Source organism: Camelus ferus, chromosome 34, assembly GCF_009834535.1.
Source record: "Camelus ferus isolate YT-003-E chromosome 34, BCGSAC_Cfer_1.0, whole genome shotgun sequence".
NCBI lineage: Eukaryota > Metazoa > Chordata > Mammalia > Artiodactyla > Camelidae > Camelus > Camelus ferus.
The window spans coordinates 20,418,974-20,444,350 of record NC_045729.1 but is presented as its reverse complement, the minus strand read 5'-3'; the positions used below and the strand labels follow the sequence as shown (position 1 = coordinate 20,444,350).

At 56.9% G+C, this 25,377-nt stretch overlaps 2 protein-coding genes and 1 long non-coding RNA gene across 5 annotated transcripts in view; all 3 read left to right on the top strand.

Annotated features, from left to right (window-relative positions):
- DCP1B (decapping mRNA 1B) overlaps positions 1–22,152 on the top strand; it is a 43,963-nt gene extending 21,811 nt beyond the window's left edge. The window contains exons 4-9 of one of the 2 annotated variants that reach the window (XM_032473288.1): positions 8,069–8,135; positions 10,036–10,171; positions 15,036–15,161; positions 16,737–17,435; positions 18,505–18,753; positions 20,544–22,152. In XM_032473288.1, coding sequence (XP_032329179.1) covers positions 8,069–8,135; positions 10,036–10,171; positions 15,036–15,161; positions 16,737–17,435; positions 18,505–18,753; positions 20,544–20,624 — 1,358 coding nt within the window. In that variant the 3' untranslated portion in view covers positions 20,625–22,152. The remainder of the gene's footprint in view (positions 1–8,068; positions 8,136–10,035; positions 10,172–15,035; positions 15,162–16,736; positions 17,436–18,504; positions 18,754–20,543) is intronic. The other variant, XM_032473289.1, reaches the window with a different exon arrangement.
- LOC116661352 lies at positions 10,178–12,835 on the top strand. Its single transcript, XR_004317230.1, has 2 exons — positions 10,178–11,339; positions 11,884–12,835. It is a non-coding gene; the product is annotated as an uncharacterized LOC116661352 (long non-coding RNA).
- A 131-nt stretch (positions 22,153–22,283) lies between the features above and the next one.
- Positions 22,284–25,377, top strand: LOC116661351. 2 transcript variants are annotated; one of them, XM_032473291.1, is made up of 3 exons: positions 22,284–23,546; positions 23,638–23,750; positions 23,883–25,377. In XM_032473291.1, the coding sequence occupies exons 1-3, from the start codon at positions 22,890–22,892 to the stop codon at positions 23,896–23,898; spliced, it is 786 nt and encodes a 261-aa protein (XP_032329182.1). In that variant the 5' UTR covers positions 22,284–22,889; the 3' UTR covers positions 23,899–25,377. The 2 variants fall into 2 exon arrangements, with proteins under 2 accessions (XP_032329182.1, XP_032329181.1); XM_032473290.1 differs by having other exon boundaries at positions 22,284–23,750.

The window sequence follows — 25,377 nt, the reverse complement described above, 5'->3', positions numbered from 1 at the left end:
TCTCAGCGCCTGTTCTGCAGTCCTGGCCCTAGAACAAGGTACGTGGTGGACGGTGTGATTTTAAAATGTAATGAGGTCTTTTCTCGATGGCTCTTCTAGCACATACTATGAGGTGAGCACTTTAGTTTCTTCCCAAACTCCCGTTGAAGAGTACCTGTCTACACCCACAGTAAATGACAGCAGTGAGGAAGTCACATCTGCAAACAAGGACAGGTCACAGCTTGGAAGCAGCGCTGCTCACTAAAGAATGCATCCTGTGAGACGCTGCTCGCCTGCCACACCGCCACGAACTGACTGGTTATCGATCACCTGGACTACGGGGAGACAGTGGCGAGAGCAGTAACCTGCAGGCCCTGTGGGCAGAGGCCACGTGTTGTGTTCTGCTTGTATCCTGCGGTTCCCAGTAAACAGAGGAAATGAATGGATGTGGACGAGGACTGGGTGGGTGCAGTGTGCTGAACGTAATTCCCAAGAGTCTCATGCTCATCCCTAGCTGTTCCGTGCGCACATGCCTGATGTTTCTGTCCAGCTTTGGGGATGTTCTGCTTGGGGTGACTGGGAGAGAGCCACCGAGCTGCCCGGCTTCCAGAATTCCTCCCTCTTCCCGACACCGTGACGCAGATGGAGCCCGTGCCCGCAGGAGCCGAGGCGGAGCTGCGTGGCCGAGGGCGCTCGGGTCCGCCTGTGCTGGGGGGCCCCTCCCGGAACCCTGCACCGGGAGCGGCCAGAGGCCCGCCAGCCCAGCAGAGTCCAGGACCTTGCAAGTTTATCATCTGTTTCCTTAACCTTGGAGTCAGTTCAGGCAGTTATTACAAAAGCAATTTGAAAGGTTAAAAGTGAACCCTGTGTAAATGTATTACTAAGAAAATGAAAGGTGCGTTATTTGCCCACAGATAATTGAGTGTTTTTCCAGTTTGAGACATTTACTGGTATGCTGATAGCCTCAAATAGCCGCTCTTAACCTTCAGGGTCACAACCCCCTTTGAGCATCTGATGGATGACATCTTGCCTGCGCGTGCACCCCCTCCCCCTCCCCCTCCCCGACGGTCTCTGTGCCCGGCCGTGTGCCCGGCCTTGTCCTGGGGGCCTGTGCTCCCCGCCTCCAGAACCGCCTGCATCTGTACACTGCGTTCGCATTCAGTCTCAGGGATGGTGTGTCCAACTCCTGGAGCCCCCTAGAGTCAAAACCCCCTGCTCAGCACGGCTGCTGGGCCCCTGCGACTGCGGGTGTGGCGTGGAGGCCACTGTGTGGCACCTTTTGTTTTGGGAGCCCAGACTGACACGGGAGAAGTCTACATCTGGCAGAGGAGCACTGGATTCCAGAACATTGTCTGAGGCGAGCGGAGAGCAGAGCGCCTTCCAGCTATCTCTAGGGCTGTGTGCGTGGAAGCTTCAGTGGGTCTGCATAGGGTTCGTGTCTGTTCTCTTACAGTCTGCTTTTATATCACTCGATTTCATCCCCAAATCACTCAGAAAGTAGTTTCATTTGGGACTATTGGGTTATTACTTAGCACACAGAAGGAAAAGTTACCATGTTGTCATGTTCTCGTGGATTTGGGGGAAAGAAAACAGGCTTGAGCAAGAACTGGTGTTAGCGTTTTCCTACAGACACCCCTGGGGCTCTTATTTAATCACAGGACCGAACCATGAGTCGACCACTTACAGCAGAAGGGGTTTGGGGAGAGTGGTGTCTGCTGTACGCACCACTGCGGATGCAGGTGGAGACGGAGAAAGTGCGGAAACTGCGACTCGCTTTCCTTCGGTCAGGAAGTAGCGCTGGGCTCTGCTTGTGAGGCTTTTTTCAGTGATCGTGTGTTTTTGTAGTTAGGGCGTTTCAACGAAGCTCTTTCTATAGTTAGTAAACACTTGATTAAGTGATCTGATTAAAATATGAGAAGGTCTGTTTTTCAATGGAACAAGTTTTTGACCTGTAGAAATATTGTTTTAAACATATATTTCTCACAAAACTGCAATTACGTGAGACAAGACATACTTTGCTACGTTGAGATTCACTTCATATGACACATTTTCAACGTGTTGCTGGAAAAATTGACATTGCGTCTAAATCTTCTGTTTTAAGATAGTTGAGGGGCTTGTGAGTGTGACCCTCAGAGTGCTGTCAGCAGGCGTGATGGAATACGAGTTCTGGATCAAAGTACTGTTAGTTACACTCTGAAGAGATGTGTGTGGTTTTGCAGATTGATTGCATTCTCTGAGCTCTGAGTTGCCGGTGCCTGACAGGTCGTCTGTGAGGCTGGCCTTTGGTAGAACTGTTGTCAAAGTAAATACACACGAAATCAGCATGTCTACACCCGTGTGGTGCTGGACCAGTGGGACACCCGGTCCCGGGGAGCTGGTGACAGGGTCCCATCAACAGAGCGTGTGCCCAAGACCCCCAGACGTCTGAAGCAGAGTAACTGTGAGTGAGGCCAGGAGGGTGAGGGAGGACGCGGGGAGAGCCCGGGCCGTGAGCCCCGGGGAGGGCGGGCGCAGGCGGTGGGCAGGACGGCGTGCCTGCGGACTGCGCTGTTATATCAGGTCAGAGCAGCGGTGACGCTGCTGGAAGGTGGGACAGACCCCGATGCCTTAGATTTAGTTCAGCGCAGCGAGGGTCTGTCAGCTGTGCCGTGCTGGGCCTTGTGCTCTCAGGTCGCCTCCAGGGCTTAGGGCCCTTGTGGGAGTGGTCGTGTGAACTTAATCACGGCACATGCTGTGTTTTCCAGTCCAGGGATGTACAGAAACTGTGGCAGCAGAGGAACAGGTGAGACTGCTTCACCTGGAGGACGTGGAGAGGGAAGACACCTCAGGAGTCCACGCTTGTTATTTGTGGCCAGGGAGATTCGGGGATTAACCCACAAGGTTATGGACCAAATGAAAATGTGAAGTTAAGTGGCCAACAAAACAGAGCACGTTTTTCCTATTTAGATGTATTATTACTACCTATGACTTTTTCTTCTTCCTAATTTTTTTAATGTTTATTTACTCTGTTAAATCTCCTAGAGAACATCCCCCTAAAATGAGTAAGACGAGGAAGTTAGTAAATAATGGAGAAGATGCCACATGACCTCCTGTGAACCCGGGGGCAGTGCCAGACCTCAGGACCCCACTTCGGGGGCTGAAGACTCTGAAGACTTGGAAGCTCTGATGACAACTTGCATTTGTTACAAATGGAAACTTTGTAAAAGAGAAATCCATCTTTTTCTTTGAAGATCATGAATTCTCACTTATAGTTGGACACACGTATTAATTAAATCCAAGTTAGTGTGATGCTTCCGCCGAGAGGCTGTTGTTTGTGGCATCACCTTTGGAATGAAGTTAATTTATTTAGAACAAGGGAGGTTGTTTTTACTTCCTAGTATTTGTTTTTCTACTGTTTCCCCCAAAATGTGCGTGAGGATTAGTCACCCATAGAAGAGAAACGGCCTCTCACCTACTGTGAACCTTGCAGTGTTTGGAGACCACAGGACCCCTGATTGGTGAGGTGCCGCCAAGCTGTCATGTGAGGAGAGCCAGGCCAGGGCCAGAGATAACAGTGCTCTGTGGACTGTCAGGGCCAGTGAGGGTTTTGTTTTACAAGATTGCGTCCGTATCTGGCCAGCAAAGCGAAGGCAGAAGGTGCATGAGGGAACGTTACTTTGAAGACATTACAGAACACACGGAGGGAACGCGTTTCTAGTGCAAAGCTTTCCAAATGGGGTGGAAGTACCGACTCGGCCTAGAGCGGCCAAGCACAGCCTGCTTCCCTTTGGCTGTGGGGCCAGAGCCTGCCTTCGCCCTGCCCTTGCCCTGCCCTCGCCCTGCCAGGCCAGGCCAGGCCAGGCCGGAACCTGCTTCCACACTCTCCTCCCCGCTTCCTCCTTCCCTACCCCCACCTCCATCCATCCTTCCTTGTGTCCTCCTGAGAGTTCCCGTGAACCTTAGTTTAGACAACACAGATTCCCGTCTCTTACAACCAAGCCTGCAAATCAGTCAAACAGGAAAACTGTTCTGGCACTCGACGTGTTTCACGTGTGTGGCGGGGAGGGGCTGAACCGGGTGAGGCACCTTCACGGGCGGACGAGGCCGTTGACCTGCGTGGCTGGGCCGACCTCCAGCTCCACCATTTCATGGCTCTCGCCTTCCGGTTTTTTCACTCTCGTGATCTTTCGGAAGGGTAGTAGCCGAGTGCGGGCTCCCTACCAGATGCCGGCCGCTGGGCACCGCCAGTGAGCGAAGCCATGAAGGCCTGTACTGGGTGAGGGGTACGGTCAGCCAAGGAATTCTGTGTTCGAGCACAGCCTCAAAAAACGAGTGTTTACACCAAATACATGATTCGACGTTCTTGGTCCTTCCACTGGGATTATTATTGCACTCATCTGAGAAAGACTCATGAAGGAAATGGGGTTTGAGGGGTTTTAAAATTTGCGGCTTATCCCTAAGTGCCCAGAAGAGGTTTGTGTAGTTCCCTCTGCCGGGTTTCCACGGCTTTCCTCGCGCACAGAGAGAACTTAAATGCCTTCTTTGCTGCATACTGACTGAAAAATATGTATTTCCAATTCCTTCAGGAGAAATGGGCGAGATTATTTTTAAAGAGAGTGAGAGAGCAAGTAGGGCAGGGGAGGGGCGTTACCAAGTCAGACACCTGACCCCCCCCCCCACTTCAGCCTCACCGGTGCAGTCGAGTGTCACCACTGACCACCCGTGTGCACATACGCCTTGTGCTCTGACGCTGCTCGGGTGTTAGCCCGAACCCTTGTTAAGACATCACAAGCCACCTTCATGATTTGGAGTTGAAAGGTATCTGGGGTCAAATGTGGAACAAATGATAAATGTCATAAAACAACAGATTTATAGAAACATTCGGTCGGGACGTAAACTGGACGAGGTAGATCCCGAGGAACTTCCAGAATGGACTCAAGCACCGTGCCTGTAAGGATCAAGGGCTTTCCATGTATGTGTGTTTAAGGACATTTGATAGTCCCTCTGTGGCCTCTCAACTGGCCTCTTAAACTTTGATCAGCTTTAGAGTTTTCAGCTGGAGAGGTTTACAAAGAAGAAAATGCATTATGCGGCTCCCTCAGCTTGCGTGTCTGTTGGACCGACAGTATTCAGACACGAAATCTAACATGGCGATGCCGCTGCCTTGGTCGCCCCTGCCCTAGTCGCCCCGCAGGATCAACAGCAGAGCGGCAGGCGTGCAGCAGACGGCGTGACCTCGCCTGCGGCCTCAGAGGCTGCTTTTTCGATCGAGAATTTCCAAAGCGTGGCATGACCAGGGAAGTGCAATTTCAGGACATGGAGAAGACGGCCAAGAAGCTGTGTTCTTGGCGTGGGGAGCCACGTTCTAGCGTCACTAGACTGCTCTAGCGTAAATCTCAACCTGCTCTCCCTGTTCGCCACTCCGCGTTCAGGTTTCTTACCTCCAGGATGGATGTAGGAGCAGCTGAGCTGAGCCTCGTGCACCAGGGTCCCCGGGGAGGCCGCCTCGGGGGCAGCCGGGCGGCTGGGCAGCGGCCGGTACGCGGGCATGGCAGGCGGGATGAAGGCTCGCAGCATGGCTGGGCCCCTGGGCTCCCGGCTGCTATCCCGGGAGCCTTTTCAGACCCCGACACCGTCCCCGCGGTGATGTCGAGCTCCCCACGAGTCTGCACCCCGGATCCCAGGCGCAAGTGTTGGTTACAGTGATGGCTTCAAGCTTCAGAAGCCCAGAGCCACACTTCTCCTTCGGCTCTTTTCAACCTGGTCTTCTCCCTTCCTCCTGCGGCTCCTGCTGCCGGCACAGGCTGGCCTCACCCTGCGGCTTCCCAGGGCACTGGGAGTGAGATGTGATGCTTTCTGTCAGCCCGTCAGCTCATCACCTCCCAGACGGGCTCTGGTCTTCGTAGGTCGCCACCCGCTGCTTGTACACAAGTGATGGGTCTGTCAGGGCTGGAAACGGGGCCCAAGAGCAGGACCTGCCATCGGAACGCACAGCTCTCTGCCCCTTCCCTGTGGAATGTGGCTCACGTTGTATAACTATTTTAAGGAGGAAAAAGTTAGGCCAGTTCTGTGGTTTATCTTGGTGCTGCCTTTCAGTAGCCGGGACTGTTGGTAAATGTGTTTCACCCCCCCTGGCTATTTAAATTTGACAAACCGCACTAACTGGGGTGAATAGAGCTGCTTCAAAATAAGCCATTTTAGTCTGGGGGTTATGCTGCTCTAGAGGTCAGTGGGCAGGCCCTGAGGAACTCCCTCAGTGCCTCGGACGCCCACCCCACACCCAGCCTTCCCTCCACCCGCGCCGGCGTCCGAGGGGTCTGTGCCACGGGCTTCCTCCTCGTGTCCGTGGTGACCCTGGCACCCTGTCCTTGCAAGAACCTAGCTCCTTGTGTCAAATGCCACAAATGCACCAGGTGCCCCAGAACAGCACCCAAAGTACTTCTCCTTCCGTGTTGCGCTGACGAGGCTCAGGCGGCTGCTTTCCCTGCTGCTGGGCTGTGAGTTTCTTCATTATGTGGTTTCTTCCCGGCTGCCACTTTTCTCCTGGGATAGTTTTGGAAAATTCAGTCTCCAAGGAAAGGAAGTTTTCGGTGTAGCCAGATTTTGGTTTTGTAACGAGGATTAAAGCCTCCAAAACACACAATATATTCAGGTCTCTTAGTGGCTCAGTGTCAGCCATGGGTCCACTCTCACTCGGGAGGACGCAGGGCGGGCGCCTGGGGGGCAGCCAGCGTGGGAACCAGCAAGAGGGACCTGGGACAGCCCTGACCCAGTTCTGAGATGCTTGCTTAGCCATCTTGGAAAGAAGGAATTTCTTTTTGACAGTGAGGCTCTCAGCACACAGGCTTCAGAGCTCAGACGCTGTTTTCTCATGAGTGTCAGTGACTCAAAGAGGAGGCTGTGGGTGAACTTCCAAGAGGACGCAGTAGTGCCCCCGGGAGAAAGCTGGGCTTTTGTCCCACTGGCCCCCGCAAGTAGGTAAGATAAAGATTCTTGGTGCACTGATCACACAGAGTGACACCCGTGGCCACCTTTTGGCAGTTGGTGATTCAGACGTATAGGACCCTTCCAAAGACGCCTGCTTGAAACAGCACTGAAACGACATCTCCTGTTCCTTTTGCTCTCTGAGTCTTCACTGACAAGAAGCAGAAACGCCATGCGGAGCCACTGGTCCGGTGAGCAGGGGAAAAGGCTGTCAGAGTATCGCAGCTGTTTTAATGACCAAGTAATTTCATATAATTAAATACTTTGAAACTGTAAGTTTTTTCTGCCTTTTAAAAATCTGTCTTGCTGGCTTTCATGGCCCCGTCCATAGATTTTAAAGATGTGTGTGTGTGGTTTCTTTGTCTTTTACGTGATTGATGCCCCCAGGTCCTCACCCCGATACCTGCGCACGTGTGCTGGGACTGTTCGGCCTTTCGGTAAAAGTGACGCAGACAGGCACGCTCTGACGCACACAGTTTGTTTGAAAATTGCTAAATGAACTAATGGCAGCTGTATTTGGCCACGTCGTTCTCTCATTACTAAGTCATTAAGCCAAGTCACAGTTAATCTGTCAACAGTTGCAAATACTCTGTGAGACGTTCTGAAGTGAGATTTATTACGGAGTTGCGTCTTTCCCGCAGCCCACTCTGACTCGGGGCTGGGAAGGCCAGCCTTTCAGGCGGCACCTTCCTGGGAGAAGGGGGAGAGGGTTCTCGGCCTAATCAGTGTGTCAGGTTTCCGGATCCTGGAAGATGCGGGTGGAAGTGCGTGTGAGTGTGCGGGGGTGGGGGCAGCAACGCCTCCGACCGCGGGTTAGAGCCCGGTGCACGCCCAGCCTGTGTGTGCTCACGCAGGAGGCGCCCGCCAGGTGCCCGTTGTGCTCGGGTGCTGCGTTTCCCAGGACAGCGTACTCTCGTGCGTGCGTGCATGCGTGTGCGCGCACATAACGCCTCCACAGATTTCTTTCTCTGTGGGCCTAGAAAACTCCGGAGTTGGGTTTTCAAGCTTTAACTCTAAAGACTGGTTTCATTTATTCAGAAAGTATTTCCTTCAAGACAGAGAGGGAATTTCTTTCCATTTTGTGATTTTGAAGACTCTCATGACTTGTTCGGTGCGTTCTTTGCAGCGTCCATCTGCGGGATTTGGTTCTATGACACGGAGGAGTGCCAAAGGATCGCAGAACTAATGAAAAAGTAAGTGCGACGGCTCGGGACTGGGCAGGCCCCGTGCCCCGTGTGTCGGAGCGCACGTGCCACACTGCGACCCTGCAGAGCACGTCCCCCCTCTTCACAGTGGCCGGGAACACGTCCGCTGTCCCTTAGTAAATGAAAAATAAACACAAATGACACCTTCTTACGTTTCTGCGAGGTAAGATTTGTCCTGTGAATGGCTCACCTCACTTCCTGCGGGGGTGAGGAGTCTGCCGTGGGCACTTCCCAGAGGGCAGCGTTACCCTCACTTGTGAATCAGCCGTGTTACAGTCTGTCAGCGGAGAGGACGTTCGGTGGCTGCTCCGGACTCTCTGGGGTCTCCCGCGCCCTCCCTGCCCTGGGGCTCCTCAGACCGTGCGCCTAGCCGGAGCTCACGGCGTCCTCCCGTCGCAGGCCCCGCGGGGCTTAGGACAGCCTTCATTTTCCGTTTCTTTGGAAATATCCGCGCCGACGCTGGCTTGGTGCTCAGTAGACAGGCTCTGTCACGTGCCAGTCTCTTTCCATCACTCCTGCGATGCCTTGTGGTTTGCCTCGTCTGTGCTCTGGACAGCGCCGCCCGCCCCTCTTGGCCCCGGCGTGGCCAGAGCGCGGCCCGCGTGAGCACCGTCTCCGGGATGGCCAGCTCTGGAGCCCTGGGAGGCCGCTGCTTCCCGCGGCGGCGTGGAGCCTCGGGACGGAATGCTGCCCTGCGCCTGCTGCAGCCGTCGTCCGCCTGCTGCCCACACGGGTTTGGCAGAGCAGGCCCGCCTGCAGAAGGGCCAGTGCTCTGCTTTAGACCCCGGGTCAGTGGAGTGACGGCAGAGTGACCAGTGGGGCCTGCGGGAGCACGTCCCAAAGTAAGGTTGGTTCCTGAGGACCTGCTTGTGTAGCTGACTTTGGGTAACTAGCTCCAGCTGCGGGTGGTGATCGAGAGTGTTCAGACTGGTGCTTGCCTCCGCGACAGCCCGTCCCCGGGACACACGTGTTGCTGTGAACCGCGATGGCAGCAACAGCAGGGTTTCGTGGAGACCGACTGCACCCTGCGGTGGGGCTGAGTCAGGCGGCATCCTCCTGCGGTGGGCGCCTCCCAGCGGGGGCGGGAGAGCGGCTGGTGGCAGGCTCGAAGCCTGGTTTGCATGGATTCCGAGCCTGTCTCGGTCAGGAGGATGCCCCCGGTAGGTTTGCAGACCCTTCACCATCAGCTTGGTGGCCGGGGTGACGGGCCGGGGCTGCAGTCGGCGCTCAGAGGAGGAGTGTTCTCTCAGCGTCCCTGCGGCAGCTTCCGCCCCCTCCCAGGCCTCCAGGAGGACAGCAGACACACCCGCCGCTGTGCCATCAGCCCCTCCCCTGGGAGGGCGTCGCGGCTGTGTTTCGAAGCCGCCGGGACCCACCTGGCTGTGACTCCCAGGCCCTTGGGATGAGGGGGAGGGTCCCGACTGGCCACTCAGGTGGCTCTGTGTTCCAGGACCCTTAACTGGGCTCCGCAGCAACTTGTGAGCCCTCTCAGATGTTCTTAGTGCGGAGTGGGCAGGCTTTTTGTGGAAAAGCGCAGAGTCGGCTCTGTGAGGCCACAGGGCCTCCGTCCCCACGGCACCAGCTCTGTCCTGCGTGTGTGACAGCCGCCGAGACAATGTGCGCACCTGTGCTCAGGATGTCGTTAACCTTCTGTACCAAACGGGGCAGGGCGGGCAGACAGCCCCGCCAGCCCACCCCGCTCTGGCCTCGTGCGTGGGCTCAGTGCACTCAGGACCTCAACTCCCATTTTCCCTCTCAGTCCCTAAGCAGTCTGATCTCTGTTGTGACTGTAACAAGCTAGAAACGCCTGGGTGAGAATTGGATGGTTTGAAAGATGAGTGGTGTTGAACTGGCTTTTCTTGTGTGGCTTTCCCTTCTGTTTTTCTAGCCTGACTCAGTACGAACAGTTGAAAGCCCACCACGGAGCTGGAGCAGGAACCCCACCAATGACCCTCAGTTCCAGAGAGGAAAAGGAAGTGGACATCGTACGGATGCTGGCCAGAGCCAAAGACGAGTACACGAAGGTGAGCGCTGTCCTGCCGGTGAGCCGCGCAGAAGTCCCTCCGGGGGTTCCGCCCACGGAGACGCCTCCACTCTGCCTCCCACCACACAGAGTGGTGTGGAAAACAAAATCTCCGCTTGCTTTTAGTGGCTCAAGCCTGTTTGCTTTTAAGTGGATTAAAAGGCAGCCCAAGAAATCAGAAGCTCTTATACACAAATAGTCTCTTGTCAGAAAATGTACTAGACAACCCCATTTACAGTGGCCGCAAATCCATAGAAAGTTCTTTGAGATAAAATCACCAAGAAGTGATTGTATGGTGAATAATTATTGGCTGTCCTTGGAGGTCCTTAGACACTAGGAGTAGAAAGGAGGTCCAGCCCCTTCCTCGGAAAACTGGTGGTCAGTGGGAAGGAATTAAGCATTCATGCTGCCTGGCCACAGGAACCAGACTATCCAGGGATTCAGGATGAGGGACTGTCTTCTCTACCAGAGAAGCCAGCTTTAAATGTAGACGGGATGGCAGCCCTGGCCCCCGGTGCAGCCGCTGATGCAGGCAAGGGCCCTCAGTAATGTTAGTGGTGAGAAGGTGGGTGGAGACCTGACCTGGGAAGAATGGGGCCGCCACCCTGGACCACTGTGCACCCTGCAGCAGCGTGACGCCAAGGACACAGCACCTTGAAACACTCCTGCCCCAGGGCTGAGCCTGGACCTGAGTCCTGAGCGCTGACTGCCCGTTGACAGGGTGACAGGAGGGGGCAGCGGGGCAGGAGGAGAGAAATGAAACGGCAGCTCCCGGCCTCTGCGGGGAGCCGGCCGGCGCTGCTGGAGGCGGGGGGCTTCCGTGCGCCCCCCAGTCACCCTCAGAGCCCCAGTGCGTGCCTAACCCGCCAAGGGCTGTGTGCCTCCTGCCCGCAGCCAGTAGACGCTGTCGCCCAGAACCGTCGCGCTCTGGTCCGGTTTCTGTCATGTGTAGCTCTTCAGAACTTTGGAACAATACCCCGGTGACCTCACTGGGCTTCCCGCCGTGCGACGCCAGACACAGGAAAGCGACACTTTTGCCCACGAGGACCTGGGTGCTGTGAAGACGGCGTAGCACGGCCAGCAGCTGAGTCACGCAGACACTGAGCAGTCACTGCTTCCTGTCTTCTCCCTCCCTCCTCTCCACACAGACACACATGCACAAAAACCGTGTAATTGATGGTGTTTTACCTTCTTAAAAATCTTCTGGCTGGGGGGGCGCTGCACCTCCTGGCCAGCCACTTCTCGGACACGGGGCATAGGTCTGGGCGCAGCGGCTGGCACGGGGCCTCCCTCCAGCTGCCCCACGCCTCAGTCGTCTCGGGCCACTCCTGCACGTCGGAGCCCCCGAAGTGTTCAGACCAGCCCACCCCCAGGTGCAGGTCCCCCAGCGCTGGCTGCAGCCTCACATCCCTCCCTCCTGCTCACCGCCCCGACCCCTCACCCTCCCCGGGGCCCCCACCCGGTCTCTGCTCCGGGACCCGGGCGGGTGACAGTCCGCCCGCTCAGAACCCGGCTCACGGATGTGCACACGGCCCCGGGGACCTGCTGGGGGCCTCACTTTGTGCCGTCCCCACCACACGCAGCGTTTGCCTCGTTTTGTTTGCCCTGCAGAGTCTGCACGTCCTTTGAAGCCCGCTTTTCACATGGGGTTTTCCCAGGTCTCTTCACTCAGACTGATTATTCCCTCCCCGACTCACCGGTCTGTTGCTCTAGAACGCGCTGTTCCTCCGCTGTCACGCGGCGTCAGCTCCTCCCACCTCACCGTGAACCTGTTCGTTCTGTTCATCACCGTCCCACAGACTGGAGGCGACAGTGCAGGAAGTGGAGTCAGTGTGTGCACCCTGCTATTCTGTAAAATCAGCACGTGTTCTGTGCGTAATGTGAGTGGCTGCGGCTGTGAGCTGAACACCGAAGAAACTCTCTTCTGCCTTCACCGGCCAGGTGGCGTCCCGCAGCCCCTGGCCGCACCTGCGTCATCACCTCCCCCGGCCCGCGTCCTCGGTCTCTCACTACCGGGTCCCTGAACCCTGGCCTCCAGGCACCCCACAACGCGGCCTCAGATGGTCCTGCCAGCCCCATGCCCTCTGCTGCCACTGCCCCTACAACTGTTTGCAGCTCCTCCCAGACAGAGTAACAGCCCTGCCTCCTGAAGGTGCCCTCCACCTCCCCCGCTGGCCCCTGTCCCCCTTCACCTGTCAACACACGCTCAGTCTTTGGAGGCTCACGTCCCTTTTCTTTGCTCAACACGTCACTTCTGATCCACCCAGCGGGCGTCTGTGCCGCGAAGCCCCGCTGCCTTCTAGCTGCCGCACGTGTGTGCCATCAGCTCTCCCGACGCAGGCGCGTTAGGACGTGGAGGCGGTTCCCAGGCCCAGGGAACGTGATTTCTCCTCGGAACTCTTGCTGAGGAGCAGGTTTCTATGACCGGAAGTGTCGGGAGCCAGAGCGATGCACACTGGGGCTGTTCTTACAGAAAGACGTCGCGTCTCTGGATGGGGATTAAACTCACTGACCTCTGAGGCCCTCTCCTGCGCTGAGCTTCTTAAACTCACGAAGACCCCGAAATGCAGGAGGAGGACGCGTTCTGGGCCGGAGGGATGTGGTGTTGATAGCGTTCCCGGTACGACTTCTTACGTGAAGCTAATAAAGTAATTGGGAAACCTCATTCTGGCCAGTATTTTATGTTTGCCCCCCAAAGAAACAGCTGTCTGTGAATCTGCTGTGGAGGAGCAGGGCCGCTGGGTGGCCGGCACCTGCCCCGCCTCCGGTGGACGCGCCCTGGGGCGCAGACGAGCCACGGGGACCAAGGCCTGGGCGGCGGAGCAGCGGCGCCAGCGGGGCGCCACCGGCTCAGAGCTGCGCCTCCAGAGGGGCTGCTTTGTACTGAAGACTCTTGTGTGTGTGTGGTTTAAAGCAAGAATGAAGAGCTGTTTTCTGGATACAGCTGTGACTAATTTGTGAAATTAGACAAATTAGTGTCTTTTGATGTTCAGTGAGAAAATTCAAGAGTATAAGAAAGAAAATAAAACTACCTGTGGCCCTGCCACCCAGAGACGTCTGTTTTCAGGGCACTGCCCCCCCGACCACCTCCCCCCGTCACGTGTGTTCGCGTGATGCAGCGGGGGCGCGGGGCAGAGCTGGTCGTGCCTCAGCTTCTCTGTGAAGAGTCCACGTGCGCTTTCCAACTCTGCGTGTCTTTCCAAGTATTTGAAAGTTGTTTGGAAAAAAAAACGCAATCCAAAAATGGGCAGAAGACCTAAACAAGCACTTCTGCAGTGAAGACATACAAATGGTCAATAGGCACATGAAGAAATGCTCAGTATCACTGATTTTCGGAGAAATGCAGATCAAAACTACAGTGAGGTATCACCTCACACCCATCAGAATGGCCATCATTCCAAAGTCTAGGAAGGATAAATGCTGGAGAGGCTGTGGAGAAAAGGGACCCCTCCTGCACTGTTGGTGGGAATGCAGTTTGGTGCAGCCGCTATGGAAAACAGTATGGAGATTCCTTAAAAAACTAAAAATAGACTTACCATATGATCCAGCAATCCCACTCCTGGGCATATATCTAGAGGGAACTCAAATTTGAAAAGATACATGCACCCAGTGTTCATAGCAGCACTATTTACAATAGCCAAGACATGGAAACAACCCAAATGTCCATGGACAGATGAGTGGATAAAGAAGTTGTGGTGTCTACACACACACACACACACACACACACACACACACACACACACACACACACACACACACACACACACACACACAGTGGAATACTACTCAGCCGTAAAAAATAATAAAATAATGCCATTTGCAGCAACATGGATGGACCTGGAGATGAGTAAGCCAGAAGGAGAAAGAAAAATACCATATGATATTATGTATGAAATCTAAAAGAAAAAAGACACTAATGAACTCATCTACAAAACAGAAACAGACTCACAGACGTAGTAAACAATCTTATGGTTACCGGGGGGAAAGGGGGTGGAAGGGATAAATTTGGGAGTTCAAGATTTGCAAATATTAACTGTAACTCAATAAAAAAAAAAGTTAAAAAAAGATTCACAAATATTAAGTACTATATGTAAAAATAGATTTAAAAAACAGATTTCTTCTGTAGAGCACAAGGAACTGTATTCAATATCTTGTGATAATCTTTAATGCAGAAGAATGTGAAAGTGAACACATGTACATGCATGACTGGGAAATCGTGCTGCACACCGGAGACTGACACACTATAATGGACTATACTTCAATTTTGAAGTCATTTTTAAAAAAAGAAAAGAAATGAATGCAGAGACCTAAAAAAAAAAGGTGATTTGGGTCTGGAGAGGCATAGACAGTTAAACAACTGGAAAATGAGCTACAGATTTCTGAGCTCATGGGTGTTCAGTTTTGAGCAGTTTCTCCGTGGAGGTGAGTCTTCAGTGGTGGATGAACGGGTGCAGTGACAGACCAAAAAGGGCTAGTCACCTGGATGACGCAGCTCCCCGGTGTTAAGCCAGGGCCGGGGGCGTCTCCAGCACTGTCCGTCCCTGAGGACTGTTCCACTCTCTGAGTTTAAACTGCTGCTTCTCAAGCAGAACCTGCAGCCTTTGGGCCTGAGGTCCTGCAGGCTGACTGACACTGGGGGTGATGTTTTAGGGCACTGAATTGTGCAACTAAGAAAAATTAAATTTGAATTTGATTTATACTCAAGTATAGCTCATATCAGAGGCGACAGCGGGATTTCCCTTTGCACACGAAAACCTATTTTTTTTAAAGTACCAACTAGGTAAAATAAAGAGCAAGGAGGTATGTTCTTTTAAGAGGATTAAAGCTGCTTTTACACCAAAGTGAGGTTCTTCTCTCCGTTTCAGTGTAAGACGTGCTCCGAGCCCAAGCCGATCACCAGCTCACCTGCCGTCTGCCACAGCCCCAGCCTCATCAAGCCCGTCCCGCTGAAGCCCGGCAGCCGGCCGCAGCGCCTCCCTCGGCCCAGCCAGGTGCCAAGCCCCCTCTCCGCCGCCAGCGCCCGGTGCACGGGGAGGGCCCGGGGCTGTTCAGCCGCTTGGGGGTCAACCCAGAGAAGACATTTTTTTTCATTATTAATCATTTGCTCTTCCTAGAAAGGGGTTGGGTTTTTTTTTTTTTTTCTCGCTTTTGGCATTTCCCATATTCTGTACTAATCTCTTGTGGATTTGAACTCCTTAGAGGATAAAAAGGTATCTTAAAACAGCAATAACCTAGTAAGTATCACGTCAGAGCTGACATAGCCTTCCGAGGCCGGTGGCTGGTCTCCCAGGCCCTGGGAGAGCCTCCCCCCACCCCCGCCCCGGGGCCGGGGCTGCCGGTGTGCCCGTGGGAGCCCTGGTCCGAGAACTGGCATCACAGCCCCCGGTAGACCCCGTGACTTGTCGCTGGGTTTGCATCTGGGATGCAAACACGACCGCACTTCCGTGTGTGTGTGTGTGTGTGTGTGTGTGTGTGTGTGTGTGTGTGTGTGTGTGTTTTTCAGAGCAGTGCAGCCTTAGCAGACTCGCTGACCTGCTGGTCCCAGTGCTGAGTGCAGGCGCACGGTGGCTCTTTCCGTTTCTTACAGTTGTTCCTCATTAGAGGTTTTTCCGAAGCACTTGGTTTAAACCAATTTTGAGAATGAACATGGAGCCAAAAGACATAAAGATGGGAGGTGGGGGGTGCTCAGAGGCGGGTACTGGATCACGTGGCGGAAATAACCAGAGGAGGTCAGACTGATGCAAGTCTTACATTGAATTTTTTTAAAGAATAAGCCTTTTCTAATTATCTTTTAGCTTTGATTTAAAGTTTGCATTCCATGGAAATTTTCTGTTTTCATAGAGAAACCAGAATGTGTTGACTTGAGAACGAAGCTCATGTTTTCTTAGCCCAACAATAGACAGCAGCAGAAAGAGGCGCGGGGGGCGGGGCGGGAAGGGGCGGGGCGGAGGGGGCGGGAAGGGGCGGGGCGGGAGGGGGCGGGAAGGGGCGGGGCGGGAAGGGGCGGGGCGGTGACCAGGCTGGAGTCACTCTCTGATGGGGGTCGTTAAAGCTTCTCTTACGTAGTTGAAACGATGGAATTAGACTCAATGGCATAGGTTTCTTTCTAGCCCTAAACTTCTATAATCCTGTGAAAAGCTACCAGGAATTCTGAAATCCTCCTATTTCTCCGTATTCTCAGCGTCGTCTTGTACTTCGTAGGGTTAGATAGATGCCCTGTTGAAGAGATTCTTCGCCCTTTAGTGTCTGTGGTTTTGTGCCATGGTGGTCCCCAGTCTGTGACCCCCGGGCCCATCAAGGGCCGTATGCCTGTGCTATCAGTTGACAGTTACTAAAATCAGCAGCTGCCTTGTGGGTGGAAGGGGGAAGAATGCTGTGAAAATGTGTGGCATTAAAAAGTTCTCAAAAAAAAAAAAGCTTTCAAATTTGTAAAGTTTATCATTAAGTGTTTTCATCCTCTCTGACCCTTTGTGAACAGAAGAAATCATCGGCTAGTAAGCTCTGCTTCACTGCCCCCACCCTTGCCCTGCAGAACCAGACTGTGTGTGTGTCTTTATTTTTTCCAGACCTCAGACCTTGAGCCCCAGCACCTGTCTCTGTCGGCTCTCTTTGGGAAGCAGGACAGAGCTCCATGTCACGAGCCTGCGGGGCCTCCACGGCACCCCCCGCCGCCGCAGGAGAAGATCCCGGTGAGGCCGGGGGCCGTCCGCTCCCTGTCCCACGAGGAGGCCAGGAGACCCTCACCCTCGCTGGAGGAGCAGCTCTGCCCGGCCATCCAGAAGCTCCTGGTCCGGGGCACCGACCTCCACCCGCTGTCGGAGCTGCCAGAGCGCCGGCCCTGTGACCACAGGGGGGCCGTTGGGGTGCCCGCCCGGCCCGGCTCTCCCCGCAGCCCTGGGCCCTCCTCCGGTGTGCACAGCGCTCCCAGGACACAGAACCTGCTGGAGAAGCTGCGAGGCAGCTCCCGCATCCCTGCACCTGCAGTCCCACCGCCGCTGGCACATCCCCTCCCGCTGCAGACGCCAGGGCCCCGGGCGCCCGGGAGGGAGCAGCCTGGCAGTCCGTCTGCGGGCCCCGGCCAGGCCACCCCGCAGGAGCTGCTGCGGAGGCTTCAGACGGTGCCACAGGAGCCTCCGCTCACGCCCAGCCGCCCTGCCTTAGCCGCCAAGTTCCCTGTGGCCTCCCCCAGCGCCAGCGCGCCCACCCCACTGGAGCCCTGGAGGGACCGGCCCCCCGGCACGCAGACGCAGGCTCCTCTGCTTCAGGTAGGCTCTGCGGGGGGCGCGGGGCGGGGCTGGGGCGGCCTGGCGCACTGAGAGCCCACCATGCTGTGCGCTCCAGCTGAGCCGCGTGTGCGCCTTCTGCCTGCACGTCCAGGGGGTCTTTGCCTGGCAATCCCAGAGCCTCCCTCCACTCAGAGCTGCTTCGTTCCTGGAATTCAGTCTTCATCTTATAAGGTTTGAAGGCTTGACAGGGACGTGGACAGAAACCCAAATCTTTGACTTTGGAAACTTAGGGTGCTTTGAATCATTCTGGGTTGCCAGACGTCTGACCTCATCTGGTTATTTCCGCCCACAGTTGGTTATCCTGTGTTCATTATCCAGTACCCACTTCTGAGCACTCCCACCTGCCGAGCCTGCGCTGCACGTGGGAACGTGGCCATGAAGAGCTGGGGAGCTGGGGCCCTTCCCCCGCAGAAGCCGCAGCCCGGGTGCTTGGGGTCAACAGAGGAGCATTTCACTGACCCTGGAAGCGGGGGTCTCAGTGGTGCAGCTGACTGAAGTCAGGAGAAGGGAGGTGTGCCCTCTGACCCCATGGCATGCACGCTGATTGCCCGAGAGGGGATACTGTCATCTTCAGAAGTATCCTGTCCCCCGAGGAAGGCGGCGCTCTGGTCGCCAGTAGCTCAGAGCAGGGAGAAAGCCGGCGCGTTCCCGTTTTCCACTGCCTATGGGGACATCTAGGGACGGGTCTGATTTTTTTTCCGTTTGGATTGGTACAAATTCGTTGCAAATGCATTGGGTTTAAAATTAGAAATTTCTCTCTATTTATCACATATTTCCTCATTGGTCCTCCTGCTGTGTTTTGGCAAGTGGCTTTCAGCCGTTCCTCAGAAATCTTGCCTTTTTTGAAAACAAAGACCATAGGTGCAGAGCAGAGTCTGCGTGTACGTGAGACCGAGGGCAGTGGAGTCGGTCCTCCGGGTAGCGGCCCCGCGCCTGCAGCTGCGAGCAGTTTGCGTCGGGACCGCCTGCATCCGCTCTGCTGCTCCTTTCACGTCCCCCGCACCCGTGTCTCTGTTTAGTAACCAGCCATCTCCGGGCTCCCCCGCAGGTCCTCTCGCCCCAGCGCGTCCCAGCCGCAGCGGCCCCTTCTCTGCTCATGTCCCCCATGGTGTTCACCCAGCACGCCTGGGCCCCGCCGCAGGACAGGGCCAGCGGGCTCTTGCCCCTGAGAAGCCAAGACCCAGCTGCCACCCCCACCGGCCTCCTCCTGCCCCTGCAGCCCTCGGAGCCGCCCGGGGTCACCGGCAGCCCCCTGACCAAGCTGCAGCTTCAGGAAGCCCTGCTGCACCTCGTCCAGGTAGGAGCCCCCCATCCCCGGCCACCCCCGCCCCGCGAGGCGCCCCTCGCTGGTGTCTGCTGGGCCGCCCTCCCTGCACCCCACGGTGTCTGTGCGCGGTTCTGGAGGAGATTCAGAAACTGGCTCCGAGTGTCTCAGCTCCGGGAGGGTTTTCTCACCTGGAGGACTGACTGAGTCCTCCGAGCTGCTACCTGTCAGAAGAGGAGGCTGCAGCGTGTGACCAGGTCACCACGGGAGGGTGCTGGGTGCTGCAGGCCCAGGCGGATCCTCCGTGGGGCCTCGGGGGGCAGAGGTGAGAGCAGGCCGCAGCGTCTGGACTGTTGCCCAGGAGGAAGCCTTGGGGCCGCAGGGAACGGTGGTGGTGACAAAGGATAAGGCCAGGGTGGGTGTCAGCCACACGCCCCACCGCGCCGTGAGCTGAGAGCGAGGGTGAGGCTTGTGCGGGTCCCCGAGCCAGGCGCCGTCTTCAGCGCTTTGCCGGTGGTGTGAGCCCTTACACAGCAGCCTGCTGCGGTTTTCTGTCTTAGAGACCAAGAGACTGAGGTGCAGTGACTGGCCTGACGTCCCTCAGCCAACACTCGGCAGAGCAGGGGCCGCATGCGGGCAGGACGTCGTGCGGGCGGGGCCCATGGAGCGGGCAGGCAGGGCTCACCCTGGGCCCGCGCAGGGCCTTGAAGAGTGGGGGCTTCTGCTTCTCCTTGGTTCGCTCTTCTGGTGTCTGGTTGGTAGAGAGTCTTTAACAAGGTTTTTGTGGTTTTGTCGCTTGAGTGTCAGGTGACTGAGAGCACGGCCAGCACACTTTCTCCTCAACAGGACAGGAGTCTCCGTCTTTGCAAAGGGAACGTGTCTCAGAGAGAAGGAAGGGACAGGGCCAGCAATCTGCACCCGAGTGTGGGAGCAGAGCGCAGGCCGCTGAGGGCCGACCACAGGTGGCTACCCCGTGCTGTTTCATAAATAAATACGAAGGTCTTTTCTACCTTTTTTGAAGCCATTCATGATAAGTTCATGAGGACTTAGGACATCTGTGAACGCCTCTGAGCAGTAAACAAAAAAGCCTGAAATGTAAATTAAAAGTTCCGTGTGTTTCGGGCTCATTCCACTTGCGTTGTTCAGAGATCTCCGTGCAGAGTCACGACTCTGACAGCCGGGAGCAGCCCCTGGCCCTGGTGGTTAGAGGTCGTGTGTCCCTCTCCCTGGGCCCGTGTGCCCCCCCACCCCACGCCACACTTTAGATGCCCTCTTCCCGGGCGGGGGGCGCTCTGCTGTCGTGTCTGCCTGCTCTTAGGACGCCGTCCCTTGCACGGAGACTGCGGAGGGAGACCAGGGCAGCCCGGCTCCCTTTCCCTGCGTGAGGACGGCGCCGGCCCCGGGTGGGGGACGCCCCGTGAGACCTGGGCGAACTGCCCGAGCGTTCAAGGGTTTGGGTGGGAGGGAGATGCCTCTAGCATCAGAAGCAAAACCTCTGACTGGACCCGTGATTCCCTCAGCCCCTAGTCAGGCAGGAGAGGCCAGAGACCGCCAGTCCAGCAGCTGCCCGTTTGCCAAGGCCAGGGCCACGGGCAGCCAGCACCTGCTGCTTCGCCCGCTGGCCGCCGAGAACCGGCAGCCGAGCGTGCGGCCGGCCTGCGGCCCCCTTGTGTTCTCATGTGCCCCTCCACAGCCCCGGCTGTAGCCCAGATGGCTGGAGGTGAGCACCTTGGGGTGAGATGCCCGTCCAGCTCCCGGGCAGGGAGCCTCTGTGCTGCCCACCAGCGCTCCTTCCCAGGGGCTCTTTTGATTTTGTTTTCCAGAATGATGACAGCTTCTTAAATATCATCTACGAAGCTTATCTCTTCAGCACGACGCAGATGGCCTTGAAGAAGACGCTGTGACAGCGGGGCGGTTTTAAACTCGTCCTCAAGGTCCACCAGTTCAAGGTTCTTTCACATCAAGTGCTGTTCCCCAAAATGTTTCTGCCTTTTTTTGAAGTATATGCTACATGAAGTAAAACATTTCGGACTTTTCTCATCAAGGACTTTTGTAAACAGCTTCATCCTTCGGTGCACCTGGCGCTAAGAATTGGGGGTGGGGGGAGAGCCCTTTGCTCGTGTCACACGGCGAACGCCAGGCTCAGGCTGCCGCCCCTCACGTGTGCCGGGCTGTGTGCAGACACGTTACTCCCTGTGGGGAGGGCTGCTCTGGGGACTTGTCTGCTCTTTCGTCAGCAGCTCCGGTTATTCCTGGAACTCGGAATGTGCCAACCGCCAGGTGGCAGTGTCGCCTCGTGACCACTGACACGCCCCGCCGGCCTCCCTGGCCTCACCCACCTCTCGAGTAACAAGTGAAGCCATGTCCCAACAGAGTAGACCTTTCATTTGTGAGAATCAGTCGGCACGTTTTCCCTGGGCCTTAAAGAAGGGAAATTATCTGCAAAGGTGTTTCCCGCCAGTTTCTGGAGGTAGATGTCCTGGGAGCCCACAGACGGCCCGTGTTCCCGGTGACGCTCCGTCCATCCCAGCCAGACTAGCTCCTCTGTGTCTTCTGGACCCAACCAGCCTCTGCTTCCAAATGAGCTTTTGGTCATTTTCAGCAGAGCATGCTGAGAGCAAGGCCACAGAGGATTTTAAAGCCAGTTCTTGGCCTCCGGGGAGAAGCCGTGCAAGTCAGGCACGAGGATCGGGACACGCAGGCCGTGGAGCTGACTGACCGCGTGCACGGAGACAGGCGTCATCTTGGGAGCGCGCAGAGGAGCCCTCGCCGAGCTGTCCTCCGGGGGGTCGCCGTGGCACCCATCCCTGCCGAGCGCTGGTGACACACTTTTCAGTTCTACACCCTGCTCGTGCTAGGCCCATAATGAGGCCTCTGAAGCCGCATGGGAGACAGCTTCGTCCTCTCCGGCAGGGCGGGGACGAGGCGGGGAGGAAGGTTTCCTGACAGCTTCTGAGCCCGGATGTGCACTGGAAGCTCCGAGCTGACGCGGGCACTTCTGTCCTGAGGAGCAGAGCGGGGTGGGAAGGGGCCTGGCGCCCACCGGCCACAACATGGCCCGGGAGCCTGCTGTGACCTCCCGATTCCGAAGGGATGGCTTCCTCTGTTCCTAAAACGTCTCCTACAAGGTCCCGCCCGTGATAGACCCGGCAGCACACCCTCCAGACACGTGACGCTCGTGACCGCAAACGCAGCGTTTGAGCATTGGCACGAGGAGTGGGGCGCGGCAGACGCACGTGGACCTGCCCTCCCCGGTCGGTGACTGCTCACCCCCGGGCAACATCAGCCTCCTCCACTGCTGGCCACCCTTTAAAATTGAGGTATTTTGAGAATATATGTGTATTCTTGACCTTAATACATGTGCAGAGTTGCTTCCTGAGTGGGGAGAAATGAATTCCATTCAAAATTTTTTTAATACATTTGTGGTAGCAAGTGGCCCGTTTCTGAAACGTTATTTTTTAACTTGTTTTGTATAAATAGAAAGAAATCTCAGTCGCAGCACCTGCTGTGAACAGACAGATGTGCACTGGGGCCGGAGGGTCACCCCCCTGCCCGGTGTGGTCAGACCCACACCGCAGGCTTCACTGGGCCTTTTTAGGGCAACACCACGGTGATCTGTTTTGAAAACAAATCCTCCGTCCTTTATTGGAATGAATCACCTTGAAAGTGACAGGCCCAATTCATTCAGACCAAAGACTGCAGCACCCTTCAAAGTGCCCTTGGAGACGGGGTGCTGGCTCCCCCGTGGGAGAGCAGGTGCACGTTGCCCTGTGCAGAGACCCTTCTGGAGGGTCCGGGAAATGCATCACAGGGTCATCTCAGGCACCAGAGTGAGATGTCACATAGAGGCTGACTCTCCTCTTTCCTCCTCTGACCCAAATTCTGGGCAGCAGCCTGAATTTCCAGGTGGAAAGGAGGCCTGAGACGGTCCCCACAGGCCCACTACCCCGGCACCGCCTTCAGCCCTGGAGAGGTGACGCCCGTCCATCCCGCCTGGTGCGGGGCAGGACACACGGCCATGGTCAGGCGGACTTGCCCTCTGTCCGGGACAAGGGAGCTTGTCTGAGGTGCTGTCTCCTCACTTGTAGAAGGAGAGTGACCCGCGCCTCGTGGAGTCCTCATGGGGGTTAAACTGGGCGTCACAGGGGACCGGCTCCTCCGAGCGGAGCATGGCCCCTTCTCCCCGCCCCCCTTCGTCAGTGCCGCTCACCCTTCCTCCTGGAGGAGGCGCCCTGAGCCCTTCAGACGGAGATGTAGCCCAGCTGGTGTGGCTGCTACCACCCTGTCTTGTTGCAAAGCCAGAGAAGGAGCTGCTGTTGGAATGTACGGTCCTGGGTGTCTCCCCATGCAGAGGCCAGCTTGGAGATGACTGTGGAGGGAGAGAAACCCTCATCAGCATCTTCAAGAACCTCCAGGTGCCCCACGGACACCCTCCCACCAGCCTGCTTCCAGCCCTTTCCCGAGGCAGGCCCCAGGCAGAGACTCCAGGCTGGTCACCGCCCACGGGACCCTGGCCCGGGACAGGCACGACTCTGAGTTCTTCCTCTGGGAGGAGCTTCTCCTCCCAGAGGACACCCCCCCCGCCCCCCCTTAAGGCAGTTCCAGCTGCTGAGCGCCAGGGAGGAAGCCAACAGCTGACCCCACAAAGGCCCATGTCCCTGGCTTGTGGCACCGGGGACAGGAGGTGCCACATGAGGTCCAGGCCTCTGAACACCAGGCTGCGCGTGATCCGGCTGGACGTCACGCGGACGCAGGGTGGGAGAGGGGCCTGGAGCCAACCTGCGAAGACTGTTGTTTGTCCAGCGGGCCAGGAGCCCCGGCTGCAGGTGACAGGGCTGCTCACTCCCACCCAGAAAGAGGCCACCTGCCTCTCCGCCGAGCCTGCTCTGCCTGGACGCGTGCCTTCTCTCTTTCCAGAGGGATCGGCCTGCTTCCCAGGTGTGGAGCACGGAGCCACCTTTAAAGCTCGCCGTTTGCAGCGGCGGGTCAGAGCCACTCTGCGTCGTGGGCAGTTGCCTGGCTGCAGACTGGTGCGTCTCCCCAGCATTTTGCTTAATTTTCAGGTTCCAAACCATCGGCATCCCCCTCCCTCCTCCGGTTTTGGGGGGAGGGGCGGTTACAAGCACGCGGTGTGTTTAACTCAACCTCGTGTACCTACGCAGGGCTTCAGCAAACTGAGCCACGAGTAACGCTCTGCAGCAGCACGGAGCCCAGAGAAGAGGGCGCAGATAAAACTGCCAGCTGTGGTCCTGAAATGCCGGGGGAGCTTGAGAGCTGAGCGCTGCTGGCCATGTTCTCCTGGGGCTGGCGGTGCCGGGAGGCACTGGGGCTCCAAGCGGCCGGCACAGCCCTGCCGGGCACAGCAGGGGGAGGTAGAGAGTGTCCTGGGTGGGCAGGGAGGGCGGGAGACCTGACAGCTATGGGCCAGAGTCTAGTTGGGAAGGCGTGGGGGAGCGTCTCCGAGGTGGGCGGGCGCAGAACCAGGCCCCAGAGCGGTGGTGGAGCTTCCTGGCGCAGGGCGCTGGGGGCGGTCAGACCCGGGTCTGGAAGCCTGGGTGTTCTCCAACGTCCCATCCAGCCGTGTCCCAAGAGTCTGAAGGACGCAGCCCAGTGAGAGGAAGCTCTAGCTTCTCCGGGGAGGTTTCTCACTTCCTGCAGCTGGCCAGCCATTGGGCGTCTCAGCACAGTGAGAGCAGCGCTGTCCATGGAGGGGCTGGGGGGCCAGGGTGGAGACCAGTGCCGGGGCCTCCTCCGGCCTCCTGTGTCCTTCCTCCACCCAGCCAGCGCTGCCGAGAAGCCCTGTCCTGTAAGTCTGTTGTGGGAACGTAGATGTGTCTCTGGACGGAGCCCCGGCTTCCAGGCGGCGTTTCTTGCTGGACCCTTACGCCAGCGGCCGGGGTGGGGCCTCTCCGCTGGTCCTGGTTGCCTCCGGGGCTCTGCGGGAATCTGTGCAGAACTGGCCCTCCCGTGTTCTGCACACAGCACTCCCAGGGGTACGAGCTCCCTGTTTGGTCCTCTACCGTGTACCTGTTAGTCCGCCCAGCCTGCCCAGAGACGAAGGAGCTGTGGCTCCACTGAAAATCCATCCACGTGCCTGGCCTAGAGCGGTGTCCATTACCGCCAGAGCCACCGTCCCCTCTGGGGGACCTCAGCCCCGGAGCTGGAGAAGCTTCGCCCTCAGTGCTTTCCTTCCCCTCCCACCCCCACCTCCCTCCACTGGGAGACGCCAGAGGCTGCACCGCGTCCCCGGGGCAGATGTACTCCTGTCCTTCGGAAATGAGCTGCTGTTTACCATGTGCCAAGTCTGTGTGACACACGTGTGCGGAGACACGCGGTAAGTGAGACCTGGCCCTGCCCGAGGTCTCACAGCCCAGCTCAGGGGAGATGAACTGTAAGACGGCCCGGGAGAGGCGGGGATGGTATGGCACAGCCGGAGCAAACGGGGGCTTCGAGAAGGCTCCCAGCCAGAGGATGCCCGACCTGGTTTTTAAAGGTAAGACAGAGCGGGGGTGGCAGGGGGTCACAGCAGATCAAAAGCGGCAGAGGAGGGGGAGGGCGTAGCTCATTGGTGGAGCGTGTGCTCGGCATGCACCAGGTCCTCGGTTCACTCCCCAGAACCTCCAGTAAAGTAAATGAATGACCCTAATTACCTCTCTC